At 39.8% G+C, this 15,488-nt stretch overlaps 1 protein-coding gene across 6 annotated transcripts in view; it reads left to right on the forward strand.

Moving 5' to 3' along the window:
* Window positions 1–7,031, forward strand: part of GPBP1 (GC-rich promoter binding protein 1) — a 33,412-nt gene extending 26,381 nt beyond the window's left edge. For all 6 annotated transcript variants that reach the window (XM_084305520.1, XM_084305525.1, XM_084305522.1 and 3 more), the window contains exons 11-13: window positions 2,453–2,637; window positions 5,675–5,777; window positions 6,544–7,031. In XM_084305520.1, the coding sequence (XP_084161646.1) occupies window positions 2,453–2,637; window positions 5,675–5,777; window positions 6,544–6,702 (447 nt within the window). In that variant the 3' untranslated portion in view covers window positions 6,703–7,031. The remainder of the gene's footprint in view (window positions 1–2,452; window positions 2,638–5,674; window positions 5,778–6,543) is intronic.
* Window positions 7,032–15,488: the final 8,457 nt, after the last annotated feature.

The raw sequence follows: 15,488 nt of genomic DNA on the forward strand, positions 1-15,488 counted from the left end.
ATGGTCTTGGATGTTTGAGTGTAGGAAAGGAATTACCTTTTGATTAATTTTAAAAAGTTGCTCCAAATACTACTGTTTCTCCAGTACATGTAGTTTTTATTTCTAAAGGATATGTTGCTGCATATCAATAACTCGTGCATACCTTGTCTTTAGCAACAATAAAAAGAATAAAGAATCCCTGTACGTCAGTGTAATCTTTCTGGAGGGCAGCATTTTGCACCTCAGCTGTTAGTTACGTTGCAAAACAATTAATGGAAAAACTTGGTTCTGTTTCTCAAATTGTTTTCAGAATTTAAATTGGAGTCTTAGATGCCAAGAACATCTCTATTTTTGGCCTTACTGTAGGAACAATAGTTTGATTTATGTGTATATAAAGAACCTGTTTCTGCTTCTGAACTGAGAACTTGCTACACTGTATATATTGTTAATGCGTCAAGTTTCTTTCATTCGCAGTCTGTGTATGTAGTGCCTGGCTGGCACCTGAGAACATTAATGTTTGTGCTACCTGCCACCAGTAAGCCATAAGCATAATTACCTCATGTAGTTAAGTGATGTGTTACCTTAGGATGAGGTGATTACACATCTGAGTGGTAAAAGTATTGGAAAAAAAAGTCTTGAAGTATTACGCAGATTCAGAGAGATGAAAAAAAAAAAAAGTGCAACTGTGCATTGATTGTAAAAGTAAGACTGACTCTTCTGACCCTGTTTCTATTTCAGGCAAAATAAAACTTGCTGTAATGGGATTGTACAATTTAACTACGTATCAGTTAGGAAAGGTCTTCACCTTTTTCTTAGGCATTCTGTTGCCAAGCACCCTGAGATGGGTGTTGAGTGCAATGTTGTTTAAGAAATGTTAAGGTTGAAAGGTCTTGGGAAACATTTACCATGAGCTTAGAATTCTCAAAATATATGAACACGATGGGACTTCCTGTTCATGAAATTGTCTTGAGTTCTTTGTCTTCATGGTGCTTATGTCAGATGCATATGATTGTACCGCTGTACACAGCTCATTTTCTGAATCAGTGTATTTTGGGAGGAAAAAAAGGTGTTTAGATGTGGAAGCCATAATATCTTTGGACAGGTGTATGTAACATGTAGCTTGGAATATTTATTAGTGATTGCATGCACCTTGTTTCACTAACTAACAGGTGTGAAAAGAAGTTAAAGTTTAACAAGGCGTGTAACTGTAATAGTTGTCTACTTTCAACATTCATTTAAATGATCATCAGTAGGCAATGTACTGTGCAACTGAGTTATTAGGTAGATAAGTGCACAACAGTGTTGTGTAACATGATAGAATTAGAGGGCCTCCAGTGACAGATTTCACCTCTGAAATAATGAGGCAAATTGTGATCAGCAGTTGAGACAGGCTTTGAGGAAACTGTTTTACCCTAATACGGTAAAATCCTTTGATATTTTTATGATTCTTCTCTGATAGTCTGAGATACCTTCTCCAGGTTAATGGTTTAACAGATGAACATAGATTTACTGGGATACTTTTTTTTAAAGAAATTTTTGGTGAACATTCTAAAATTTCTGGAAGCTGATAACTCTGAATGGGAGCAGAAAGTTGGTGATGGATGATTTCTTATAAGTGCAGAACTGGCTGATTGAGTGATTGACTTCTATGGATAATACTATTGTGTGCCAAATCTAGGGGTTTTGTTTTTTAAAAAAAATGTTCTAGCTAGATAATGATCATGGTCTTCTTTATTTCTATAGTTGCTAAGACTTCTGAGTCTGTTTGGCTAATTACTGAGTAAGAATTGCAAGCTGCTGAAAAAGTAGAATAAAAATAAACATCTCAGGTTTATAGGATAAAAGAGCTTTTAATATTTGAGTGAATCTGCAAAGTCTGCTTTCTAATTAAGCTGTCTCTCTCTAGTTCTAATATCATTGCTAGTAAGTTACAAGAGCTGAAACAACAGCTTGTGAAATTCTGTGGTGTGTGCCTGTGTGTAGGGTAAGCTGTTGACTGAATTTAAGGAGTTTTTCTGAACTTGTGGCAGGTGAATTTGCTGGTTGAGATAGGTGACTGTGACCTGCCCCTTAAACCAAATAAGCATAAGAGTTCTCACATTTTCAAACTTTGCCTGACACAGGGTATTTATTTAATAAGGAACCTTGTTTGTAAGTTCAACAGATAATTTGCTCTTTGTAAAAATATAAAAGACAGCTTATATAAGCTTGAATTTTTAAGATAATTTAAAAATTTTTCTACAACTTTCAGGCAGAGCATGGGAGTTGCTTTCTACTTTACTCAATCAGTGGTATAACTTCAGATTTCTGTAACATCAATGTATTGTAAACCCTTGAAAAAAAGGAGCAGAATTACCCTCTGTAGTATAGGACATCTCCATTTAAAATTAAATTAAACAATCAGTGAATTGCAGCATTTTACTTGTGAGTGGAATTTACATGTAAACTCTGTAATATGTAATTATTTTGACAGGATGATGACTCCTTTAACTTGTGTAACAGCAACAGTCCTCATCATGAGAGAGATATAAACCGAAACTTTGAAAATGAAATTCCTCAAGAGAATGGCAATGCTTCAATTACATCTCAGCAGATCACTCGATCTTCAGCTTTACCTCAGGCAGATGTTCTTTCAAGCTCGCTTGAGGCCGAGCATAGGTATGTACTTCTTATACAAAATGCTAATTCATGGTAAGTGAGCGTGTGTCATATTTTTACCAGCTTATTCAGAATCTGAAAACACAAAATACTTACTAGTACCATAGAAAGTTTAACTTATTGACATGTACTAACGTAGAATTTCTGTTTGAGTCATGTACTGGCATCTTTAACTTGCTTTATTAAATATTTGATATATTTCCGTATAAACAAATAAAGCAAACTGGTCTGCGTATCTAGGAGGAACAATGCATGTAATTGCTATGAGTATTAACAATACTTTAAATGATGCATCTTATGTACAACTCTGAGTTTTTTCTTGTTGTTAAGTAAATGGATTATTTTTATAACTGACCATGTGACATAGTGATATTGCAAGACAATTCAATGGAAAGGGAGAAAGTAACTTCAAAAAGGTTCGAAACATAATTCTGTTATCTCAGAAGAAGTAATTGCAGTAGCAGCTGGTAGAGATGAGAATGGTGCTGCTGAGAAATCATAACTCCATCTGGAGGTGAGCTTGTTTGAGTTCTGATAAATTATTACTGTTTCTGGTAACTGAAGAAACCCAGCATCTTTTTCCAGTGATAGACAGTATGTATACATTGGACTAGACAACTTCTTTTGTAGTACCTGTAGAGGAGACTTTCTTGATCTCTTTGATATGAGTGTCGGAAGTGAAATGCAGTCTGGCCTGTTCTCCCATTTCCCCTGCCCCCTACACACCCCCTATTGACTGTGGAGACAGAAATCTTGGACTGCTGGTAGCTGCTGACCCTGATTTTTGACTGTAAGGTTGGAGTCAAATCTGTCACTTGTCAACTCAAATGACTTTGATAGGCCTTCATAGGGTTTCTCGGCAAGCTTCTCTCTGTGGTATCCTGGAGACATTGTGTGTCTCTACCATGCTAGTCCTTTGGCTTTGACCTCTAGTGTATATACAGTGCTTTTGGTAGGTGTTTAGTAGAAAAATGGACTTGAAGTGACCAGCTTAACTCACAGGATGCTTGTGGATGCCTAATAACTGAATTGGCACACGTTGCACAGAATACTTCTTGGGTTTCCTTCCACTAGGGGAGTTTCCACTGTGCAGTGATTATGTACTTGTCCTGTTGGTGAGTTTCCTAATTTGAAGTGTAATTTTTTTTTTTAGTATAGTTCACCCTCATAACAGTCCTAGAAACTAATGCTGCTGTAAAGACACAGCAGTCCTGCTAACTTCAGATGATGTTGCAATACAACCTTTTGTATTGGGACCTAGAATTTTAGGAAGGGAGGGTTCCATTGAATGGCATTTCTTGCTGACATCTGGCCAAATGAAGTATCAGGTAGGCTTCATCACCTTGAGTTCATCTAACTACTTCTGTGCTAACTAACTTTTAATATATTCAGTGTTCTTCATCTCTGTCAGTTTCCTGCACCAGTTCTAGCATATACTTTTAGGAGCCTCTATATTTTTGTTGTGAAATAGCTTTTACTTCCTTAAGATTTCAGGTCAACAAGCAAATGGTTTGCCAGGGGAAGATGCTAATCCTTTTGGCAAAAACTTTGCAGCAAGAAAACATACCATCTTCATTAAATACCACAATGTCTTCATCAGATAACCATGGTACCACAGTGTCTTCACATCTAAAACCACTGGCATCATGTGCAAATACTGCTGTCACACTTCTGGCACCAGCCAAAACACTTTGATTATTGCAGTTTTGGATATCTCAAGCTAAATCACCAGAGGAATGTGTCTGTTTCTTTCCCTCCCTGTATCCTAAAACTCACTCTTTGTTGTGGTCTGTCTGTGCTGTAATAGCAACATCTGTCAGGTGAGACAGGGTATCCTGTCTATCTCTGACACTAGCATATGTTAGAAAAGTAGAAACTCTAGGAGGCCATTGCATTCTGAATCATGCCTGTTATTGAGCAGCAATGCAGCTTCTCCCAGGTGCACTGTCTCTGTGACTTGATGCAGAAGATACTGTGGATTTGAGATGAAAAAACATCTCTTCTTTTAGCTCCTGTGGAGGGACTGTGCTAGCATTGTCATGGTTGCTCTGTTATACAGGAAAAAACCTGCCCATTTCCTCAGTATCCATCTTTGCCTCTCCACACCATTTTTGAGGAGGCATGCTACGGTTCCATCGAAGTACTTATGCAAAGGAAATATATTCTTACTTTTCCATCTTACGTAGATTTCTTGCCTTAAAAAAAAAGTTGACTTGCATTCTGCTTTCTTGCAGCTTCAACCTTAGGAATATGACAGATGCCACTGCGTAGCCAAGGTCTCTTTGTTGTACTCATTTACCTTGAATGACTTCTTAGATAAATAACCCGACAATGCAGCTTAATGGGCTGGAAAGGCTGTGGTGTGACAACACCAGATAAGCTTTCAAGAGAATCTCCATGCATCAAAATCTGAACTTGCATATGGTCCAAATTATTTTCTCTTCTGCTAGCTTTATTGCTGCAGTTCTGGACAGCAGCCATCCAATTGAGACAGACTAGGAGAAAGTGAGGGTTTTTCTAGGCTGCGTTCCATAAGGCTTTACTCCAGATATTGGGCAGCTTATCCTAAGAGCCTCCATATCTGGGAACACTGTCAGTAGATTAATAAAGATGCTGGAGTAAGATAATAGAAAGTTTGGCGTTTGTGTTGGTATGTTCACTGGATTGGCAGAGGTGGCGGGGTCTATTTTGTATGTGAAACTTGATGGCAGGAAATGTAATACTTAATATGTACAAGCCATGGAGTGAAAGTTTGCTTATGTGTTCTGTAGATTTAAGTATTACTGTTTAGTTTTGGCAGCTTTTAAAATCAAATGTGTCAGAACAGGGTCAGCTGTGAAGGACCTTACGACTTCTGAACTTCTGTGCTTTATATATCTTGTCTTAAACTCTTATATGAAAGTGGGTTAAAAGGCTGTTTAAAAAAGATTTATGAGCTAATGTATTTATTACACTTCTTTACATATCTGTATAGGCAGAGCTTCAAATGTCTGAGTGTGTGCAGAAATTCTTTAATGTTGTCCTCTTTATTTTAAAGGCTGTTAAAGGAGATGGGCTGGCAGGAAGATGCAGAAAATGATGAAACGTGTGCTCCACTAACAGAGGATGAGATGAGGGAATTCCAAGTCATCAGTGAACAGGTAATGCTAAGTTAATATTCTGTGATGAACTTATAGATGGATGCCCTAAATACTTACCTTTGAGTAGGATCTCCAGTAATTTTGATGATTAGGGTCGGTGCAATTTTAGTGCCATTTTTCTTTCCTCTATCTTCTTTCCTCCATTGCCCTTTCAGAAGAACAGTGGCTTAAAAAAGATATGGGGAGCAGTGCTTATTTTAGAGAGCGCCTATGCTGAAAATATCAAGGAAAGGGGAAGGGAGGGCTTCTGAGTAGTTTCAGCATTGCTGGTTGCAGAATTGTACAAGCTTTCCAGTTCCTCAGTTCAGCCTGAGGAAAGGGAATTTTCTTTCAATATTTCATTATGGCTTCCTTGTCTACCTTTGCTGTAAATTGAGGAACACAAAATTTACTAGTAATGTAGTCTGAATGGGCAATCTAGACTTGATTTTTTTTTTTTTTTGGTAGCAGACTGGAAAAAGGGACTGCATCACAGAAGAGACAGTGTGTGTGGGGGATCACTGGGGCAAAATATCTGAGGAGGTAGATGAGAAGAGGGTAAACTCTTGCACAGTACAGAAGCTTAGCTTGGTCTGATTGCAGGCTTTTGGGTTCAGGTCCAAAACCGAAGGCTCTCAGGTGAATTTTCCTTTGTGCATGTATGTAACAGGTAGTGCTGTGGATCTAACGTAGTCCATAGACAAAGATGTAGAGAACACTGAAATGCAGCAGATTATTGTGCTTAGCTTTTTTTTTTCTCTAAATGCATCATGTTTTCTTGTTTCAGTTACAGAAAAACGGCCTCCGGAAAAATGGCATTTTGAAAAATGGCCTCATCTGTGATTTTAAATTTAGCCCCTGGAAAAACAGCACTTTCAAACCTGCTCTGGAGAATGATGATTCTGAGACGAGCAGCACTGATACATCAGATGATGACGATGTGTGAAGATTTCTGTACCATCTGTAGAAGCTTCTTTTGATCTCATGAGAATATGGGGATGTATTATCAAAAAAAAAAAAAAAAAATTTAAGTTATGTAGTAACATACCCAATTAGAAGAGGAGTGATGGGACTTCTCTCTGAAGAAAGCAAGGAATGTTGTGTTGGGTGTGTTGAACATTACTATATTTCTTTGTTAACGAATGTTGTAGAATGAGGACTTGGGTTGCCCCAGCATTGACTTTCTTCATCACTGCAGCATTTCTGACTAGCAATGTGACAATGTAACAAATCAGACTTTCTCATTTAATAATAAAAACAAAAAGAATTGTGTAATGTCTTGCAAAGCTTCTGTCTTAAAATGTCCACATATAAAAGGGGGAAGAAAGGGCAGCTTGACACTGTGTTTTGCTTGCCAGGTCATTTCTTTCTTACAATGGAAATCCTTGAGTCCACTTTGTATGCAAAAAGGGCAATGTAGCATGTTGGCTAAAATGAGCAAAGTGCACTAAAACTCTTTTCCTTAATTGAGCTGTTGTGCTGTTCTACTTCTTCCACACATAATTGCTCTTTAGCCATTGTAGTGTAGTCATTGTTATTAATGGAAAAGAACCTTGATGTTACAGTTCCAAATTTTTACAACTAACCTTTAAATTGAGAGCTTTATAGAGTATTGCAAGGCCCAGTATTCTCACAATGAACCCACACTTGTGGGAAAATAAGCACTTTGAATTTACCATTCACATGCGGAAAAATAATTACACTGACTGGATTTGTCCACTACATGGAAAATAAACTGATTTACAGAGTATTGTCTCAGTGCATAGCATCAAGGGTATTGTTTTAAAAACTAGTAAATTTTGCTTGCATTCATGTTAAATGTACTCTGGCAGCGGTCACTGCGTTTCAGAGTGAGGTAAAAATACTTCCATCACCAGATCCTGCTTTCACAGCAATGGAGAAGTGTAACTATGCAATAAGCACCTGTTTTGCTTGCTTTGTGTCAAACTCCTTACACATTTTAAAGCTAATAGTGTGTTATATACAGTTTTATTTGGATCATCTTAGTGCTTTAAATGTGTTTTGCAAGGTTGTACAAACTACATAGCATTAATCCATAAGCACAACTGCACTCCATGGTGTCACAGACATTTATAACACAGCATATGTGTAGACATTCCTCTTTCAAGATATTTTTGAATTGCACTATTTTATAGTAAGTAGCTCACTATTTTAAACTCTAAAGCGTAAGTAGTTGTGAAGATGAGGTTTTGTCCATGTTTAATCTTTTTTTTTTTAGGAAAGGACTTCTTATAATGTGGCATCTAAAAATTTTGGGCCAAAGACGTAGCTTTTTTTTTTTTTTTTGGTTTAGCTTAAATAAAGGTTTCTATTCAAGATTTTTTCCTTTGAACAGATGCAAATGTTTTAGGTAATTTTGGCACAATGTTTAGAAAGAACTATGGTGGTTTCTTTTGTGTATTTCAGAGGATAAATGTTTTTTCTGAAGAGAAAAGTGCTGTATCAATAATGAAGTCATTCCTACTTGTATGCCTTAAACACCTTCTTTCTCTTTCCTTTCTGCCTTTTTTTTTTTTAAACTAACATTTCACACCTTTGTACCATTTTTTCATTTTTGGTTGTTGCATCTGTTCAACAGTATCTTCTGCCTATCCTAGCTACTTAATTGCATATAAATACACTAATTTTACTACTAAGTAAGCCTTGATATCTCGGCGGTACATTAACTTGTTTCTGTCTCTAGTTTAATGATAAGTGTCATCTCTATAATTAACCCTTTGGGGAAGAAGTTGTTTTGACCTTGCATGCTGGCTCAGAAGCTGGCATCAAAGGTCTGCATAGCTCTTATCTTAAATAGTTATCAGTCTGCTCTGTCACTTAGTTTGTCCCTCTCTGCTGTAAGAGGTGGTAGTGGGGAAGTTTTATGTTTCTGCTGACGAATTGGATTGCTTTATGGTATGTTTACTTAGAGCAATGCTGAGTAACGCATAAGTCCTCTTTTTTTTTCCCCTTAATAAAAAGCACTTTGTTTTGAGTGACACTTCCCAACTAAAGAAAGTTTTTCATGTATTAGTTTCATGACATGCATGAAGGCACTTGTTTACACTGCATCCCTCCCTTTTATGCATGAGGATGTAAAGCAGAATGAAATACGATTCTCTAATGTGTAACAATGTAACCTCCCTCTTCACCTTTGTTCCTTTCCCAGGGCAATTTTAGTAGTTAGCCCTTCTCTTCTGCTGCACCCGAACCATGTTCCATTCCCAGGATACATGCTTGTTTCTTATGCCTGAGCAGCTCAACACCAGCAAGGATGTCTGCGCTAACAGCTTAAAAAGTTGTTGGGGCTAAGTTTGTCCATTCCTTTAGCATATTCTCTCAAGCTTTGAGTATTAAAGACTGTCTGCTGGAGATAATTTGATAGTATTGGTCCTGGAGAGCTTGATATCAATGGATGTAATCACTGAGTACTTCATGCAGTCAGGGCAGTGCTGTAGGATTTGCAGTAATTGCTTCTGTTTCTCTTCCTAATCCTGTCTTTATTGACAGAAAACCATTTCCTTTTGACACTGCCTTTCCATCCCTCTTTAAAAGGAGAGAAGACTGAATCACTTCTGTTGACCTGTTAGTGAGGGATGTTTGCTGTGTCTGCTGCTCTGAAGGGTACCTTTTACAGTAGGGTGCTGGGGCTCCTTTACCTCATCTGCAATGACTGGAGGCCTTCTTCACCTATTTGTGCAGGGCCTTTCTGTTTCTCAGGTGGTAAAAGAAGCTGCCACTCCTGAACAGAGCATTGATTACAATGAAGTAGTCCATAGATGGGTATCGGACCCACTCAAGAATCTGGGTAGATTTTTGCTGCTTATATTCCCAGTCTTTGGATATTGTTACCAGGTATGAAGGAAATCAAATTTTGTGCTCCTGTGCAATTACCTCTGGGGGAAAAAAGCCTCTTATTTATGATGGGGACTTTAGTGATTCCTTAAAGAATGCCCTCTGTTCTTCAGCAATTACTTTTAAACTGCTGGCTACTAGAAACTGGAAGGAGGTTTAGTGTAGGCTGTCTGTTTTTCCTGGCCTGTTTGCTGCTAGGCAGTGATTGAGGTGGTTTACTCAGCAGCACGGAACTTTTGGTCTCATTACGGATTATGGCTGTTGTGCACCAAGAAATATTGGCTCACTGGCATGGTAACTGTGCTGACTAGCTGGTCAGTTTCCTCATGCTATTGTGCATAGTCACCAGTGAGCTGTACTGCAGCTTGAGTCATGTTTTTGATCCCTGGATCTTGTTGTTTGGCCTTCCCCAGAGGTAGCTAGCAATGTATTTGCTAGGCAGGCGCTGGCAGCAGTTTGTGAGACGTTCTGGGAGAAACATTGGTGGGTATTGACAGCTTTCTGCTATCAGGAAGTTTGTGCTTCTTAAAGATTTGAAAGCAACTTTGGGGGTCTGTCTCTCAGCGTGTTGCCATCCTTCGAAGACTGGAAAAAAACACCTAACATCTACCTTCAAACAGTTTGCCAGTATTGTTCTGCTGTTGTATTTTTCTGCTGCTTAATTCAGTGCTTACCAATGTCTGTTCCCATTGCTTGGTGGAGATTTGAGATCTCACAGGGCCTGTAGTGTTGTGTTTCTAAAATCACTTCAAAGACACCTGAGAGCATGCTTGCTTGTTTCTGTATGCTTCTCCCTTGGACGTCCTCTTTGTGCATAGCGACTTACTGCCCTGGCAATGACATGGCTGTTACGGAGTAATGGCATTCCTTCCACGTCCTGCAGGGCATCAACTCTTTTATCCTACACAGGTCAAAGATACAGCTTTGAAGTGGAGGGGAATATTTTTCAGTAACTAGTGTGACTACTGATGTCTGGAGAAGCATCTCCATGTCAGGCTGATGGAACCTGGCTCCGTGGAAGAGTTGGAGTGCACCCTAGGAGGTGTGGGGAGGTACATGGTTTGGCTGGTGGTCAGCGAGGACTGCAGAGCTTCAGCCCGGGAAGTAAAGAAGTCTGAACTCTGTCCACTCTGCCAGGAAGCAGGCAAACTTGAGAACTGATGGAACAAGTTCCAAATGCTTAAAAGATGGACTTGGATCATCCTGGTTGCCTGAGCTATTGCATTTTACTAGATTACTGGGCTGTTGGTGTGCTGTCATGAGTTACAGTCTAAGTCTACAGAGACCCCTTTGCTTCAGTACCAAAAGGCACCTCCTGAACACCAGCTCTGAAGCCAGCCAGTATCCTCCTTTATTGCTTTGGTGTGCTTCAGCTGGGGTCAAGGGAGGTGATGTACTTGTATGATTTTCCTCAGGCCTGTTACTCAGCATAGCCAATAACAAGGAATGATGTGCATCTTTGATTCTGCTTATCCTGGTGTGGCAGCTTTGGTACAGTGGCTTTCTTTTGGTTCTTAAGTTTAATGCACATCTTGGTATCTGGGAGCTCTATGCTACCCTAATCTTTGCACCTTCCATCTCATGTCGCTTCTTGTTGCAAGGCTGCTGAAACGGAGCTGTCTTTCACAAGCTGTGGAGCGTCCTGTCTGAGCATGAGTGTCTGCACTATCACTGTCTCCAGCTTAATTTACACCTTCACCAAATGCTATGCTACTGGAGCGATTTTTGGAGTCAAACACATGACCGAGAAACCCTTCAACTGCCATTTGTGTGAATGGTTCTGCATTGCTTCTCTAGCTGTGGCTATACAGTAGTGTATTTTTTTTTTTTTTTTTAATGAAGCGTCGTCTGCATGAATGTTCACCTCCCACCTTTTTTCTCCTGTTCTTCAGTGTCTGCAGCTAGCCATTCATTTAGGATCCTGTGTTTGGGGAGACAGCTGGAGATGTCTGGGTCGTAGTCTTGCCCTATGTACAGATGAAAAATGACCTAGCATTGAGTGCTCTGGCATAAATATGCACAAATATGCATGTACGCATGCAGTTTGAGTGTAATAGAAAGGGACACTAGAACTGTTCACAATAATTTCTATCATTATGGTTTGTACGTATTAGCGTCATTGGTTTTCTTTCCCACCCAGGATATACAATACTTATGTCTCCACTGAAGAGCATCAGTTACAAGGTTTGCTTATTATCCTGTAACATTGTTTTAGGTAACAAGAGAGACTGTTTGAATGGATAGTGTTTGAAATGAGCTGGACTGCAAGGAATAGACATTTACTGTAGGCAGCCACTGAATCAAGCTGCTGTTTATGCTAATCTTCATTACCAAAATATCTGGGAAATACTTCTGTCTGCATTGGAAACTATTCCAAAAAGAAGCTTGAGTGTGAATGTAAAGCACACAGATGTTTTACTGAGTCCTCATGAGTGTTTTTTTTGCTTCAATTTATTTTTTTATCCCCTCCCTCAAAAGAAAAAAAGGTGAATGTGCACAAGTAATCTTTGTACAGAAGAAAAACATTTGCTTAGATGAGGTTAACGAATTAGTTATTCTGAAACTACAACTTGGAAATATACCTGTGTTCCTGTTAAGCTGTAAATGAGTATAATTTCCAGTCTTTTGTTCAAGGAAACTAATGAAAAATGAACCCATTGTTGCAAGCAGAACTGGTGACACCGTCTGTGTTTATGGTTACCTGGTGCTCCCACTGCAGGGGTCTGTTTTCTTTCACTTAGATGTGAAATACTCAGCCTTGTGGGATCAGTGCTCCCCTCTGGCTAGGTCACCAGGGACGCAGCTGTAGGGTGGCAGAGCCCAGCAGGCAGGGTGAGGGCAGCTGGGGCTGGAAAGAGCTCAATGGCAAAAGAGGGAAAAGAAATGTCTGTGGCAAGAATAAACGGGGACAACCAAGAGCAGGCACAAGCTGATCACTTAGGGAAATAAAAGGTCTGCAATAAGTTTCCATCCAGATTTTGTAGCTGCAAGCAAGAATCTTATTTTCTGGTGGTGCCAGTAAAGTGTTCCTCGCTGCTTTTAATGGCTAATATTGTGTTAGAAAATCACAGCCAATTTTTGCTGTATGTGATAATCTCTAGTTGTGTTGTGAGAAAACCAAAATCTCAGTTGGCTCAAATAATGGCTTTGTGTGGTTCTAATTTCTTTTTTTTTTTCTTTTTTTTTCTTTTTTTTTTGTTCTTTTCTTGTTTCTCTTCTCTTCTCTTCTCTTCTCTTCTCTTCTCTTCTCTTCTCTTCTCTTCTCTTCTCTTCTCTTCTCTTCTCTTCTCTTCTCTTCTCTTCTCTTCTCTTCTCTTCTCTTCTCTTCTCTTCTCTTCTCTTCTCTTCTCTTCTCTTCTCTTCTCTTCTCTTCTCTTCTCTTCTCTTCTCTTCTCTTCTCTTCTCTTCTCTTCTCTTCTCTTCTCTTCTCTTCTCTTCTCTTCTCTTCTCTTCTCTTCACGTTTTTGCTCTATGTTAAGAGAACATCTGGTTGCTGTCCATCAGGACACGTCAGTTTTAAAATTACCTATGTACATTTTAACACTTTTTTTTTTTTTTTTATTCTAACAAGACAGATAAACCTGTAGGAGAGTGAAGATGGTAGTTCTTGGATTAAAGGTACTGTGCACTTTAATTCTCCTGAAGATGTGGATTGATTCTGTCCTTGCCTTTGCAAGAGAATTGACGTGTGCAGCTGCTCTGCTCAAATCAGATCAATTTAACTGTTGACTGTGAGACATTTTTGGAGCAACTCTGTATTGACAGCTGTAATCCAGAGCTGTGAAAACTACCTTGAACACATTGTTCTACAAATGCTGTATTAAAAAAAAAAAAAAAAAAAAAAAAGGCAAGAAGGGTGTTGATTTAAATGATTGCTTCTGAATAGTTTCTGAATATTTTAGAATTAATCTTGATAACAATGCATAATACTGTGGCCTAACCTCAAGGGCATGAAAATAAATTAATATTGGTGAAGGGTACCAGAGACACGCTTCCAAGGAGGGGAGTAGTTTTGTGTTTTGTGCATGGCTTGGGCGAAGTGTCAAGTAGGTAAAAGCAAAAAGCTGAGTAAGGCAGATGTCCTACCAGGTGAGTGGTATGTGCTCTTGCTATTAAGTCCAGCCAGTAACATGCTTGCAAGAGCTTGGAGGCTGCACAGTCCTGTGTTCAAGTCTGGCCTTCGGTCAGGTTCTGTATTTCTTACTGTGCAAGTGTTTGACCTTAATTTTCCCCGAATACCTTTCTCTTTCTGCTTTACAGGGCTGGTCCTGAAAATAAATTAGTTTCCTGTTGTGTAAAGAGGAAAACTGAGACTGAAAACAAATTAAAAAATAGAGCTGGGTTTCTGAATATGCACAGATTGGCCTAATTCACTTGGGCAAAACTGGGCAGCAGCAGTTTAGGTTAAATCTGCATTTTTTTCTCTGGAATTTTTTCATCTGCTTTGCTGCTATTAAACTTCCTAAAGGTACATGGATGGTCTCACACTTGGATTTTCAGCAGACTTTGTGGTGCAGAAGCAAAGAAGCAATGAGTCAGTAGCTGATGAGGAGTGGTGGTGGAGCTGGAGGCTTTTGTGGCACAGCCACTTGGCATGAGCAGTGAAGACCCACGCTGTGTGTGCCTCCTGCCAGCTGGGGAGGACAGGAACTGAGTCTATGTCTGATGGGGCTTGAACAACACTAAAGCTCTCAAAGGGCCAAAGCAGAAGCAGGTAGGGGAAGTGGTGAAATAGTTTTTGATTTCTTGCTGAGCAGTGAGCTGGTGGTCAGCAGTCAGGAGCCCTTGGCTTGCTGGGCACACAGGGAGTGCTGCGTGGAGAGCAGGAGTGGACCGAAGAAAGGTACTTGAGCAAGCACTGCCATGGTTGGCAGTGCCCAGCAGCAGCAATGTGCTGAGTGCTGTCAACATCAGGTATCAATTGGCGTGGAGCTGATGGTTGTGCTCGTGGTGATATTTTATTCTGTGCAAGAATGCCTGACCACTCAGGAACAGGCTACTCATTTCATCTTTGGCTTACTTTGGCAAAGTCCTAGGGTCAGTCTGTCCCTGGCCAAATGAGGGCTGTGCTGGTGACCTTCTCCTACCAGGTGCTCGGTCTGCACCTCTGCATGGTGTCATTTCTGAACCTTAGCTCTGCAGAGTGATGGCTGTGGAGGACCTTTAGAGAGAAAAGGGCCTGGGTTGGTCAAAGAGAGCAGAGGTGAGCTGCTGCTGCTTGTTTCTGGGGTATCTGGTCCCCAAGAGGAAGGTGTTGCTCAATGTTTTGTAGGCCAGACCTCATAGCAAATGTCACCAAGGATGTGAAATACCAGAGTGATGGGAAGACAAGTGAATGACTCCACATGCTGCAGAGGTGATACTGCTTAGCCAAGACAGCAACCATTACCAACCATTGGTCTGGTTTCCATTTTCTTACTTTTAAATAGCATCTTCTGTCTATTTCACTTCTCACTCTCTATTCCTAATTGTTAACTTACCTTGGGTCTCTTACACTGCACAGGTTCTTGTCCTGGTTTTGATCCTCTCTTTCTCCTTCCATTTATCCCCTGGTTATTTTAAACATGCTTTAAAGCCCCCTGCAATGTCAACACTCCCATCCACTGTGTCACTTTTCACTTGGCTTTGAGAGGATAGCATCTGCCTTTGGCCAGTGATGTCAGATTGTGTCATCCGTGCACTTAGCTTTGAAAAGGGCATCCTCATGCTTTCCTCTGTGCTATTTCTCTGGAGGTCAACAAAATTACATCATCTTCTGTCCTAGGGATGTTATCTGACAACCTCTCCTCAAACCTTCCAGAAGGAAATGAAGCAAAATGAGGAGCCTTGACAAGTCAGGCTGCTCTGATCTCTGGCTGTCTCTCAGACCCCACTGCA

This window comes from Netta rufina, assembly GCF_964035555.1.
Source record: "Netta rufina genome assembly, chromosome: Z".
NCBI lineage: Eukaryota > Metazoa > Chordata > Aves > Anseriformes > Anatidae > Netta > Netta rufina.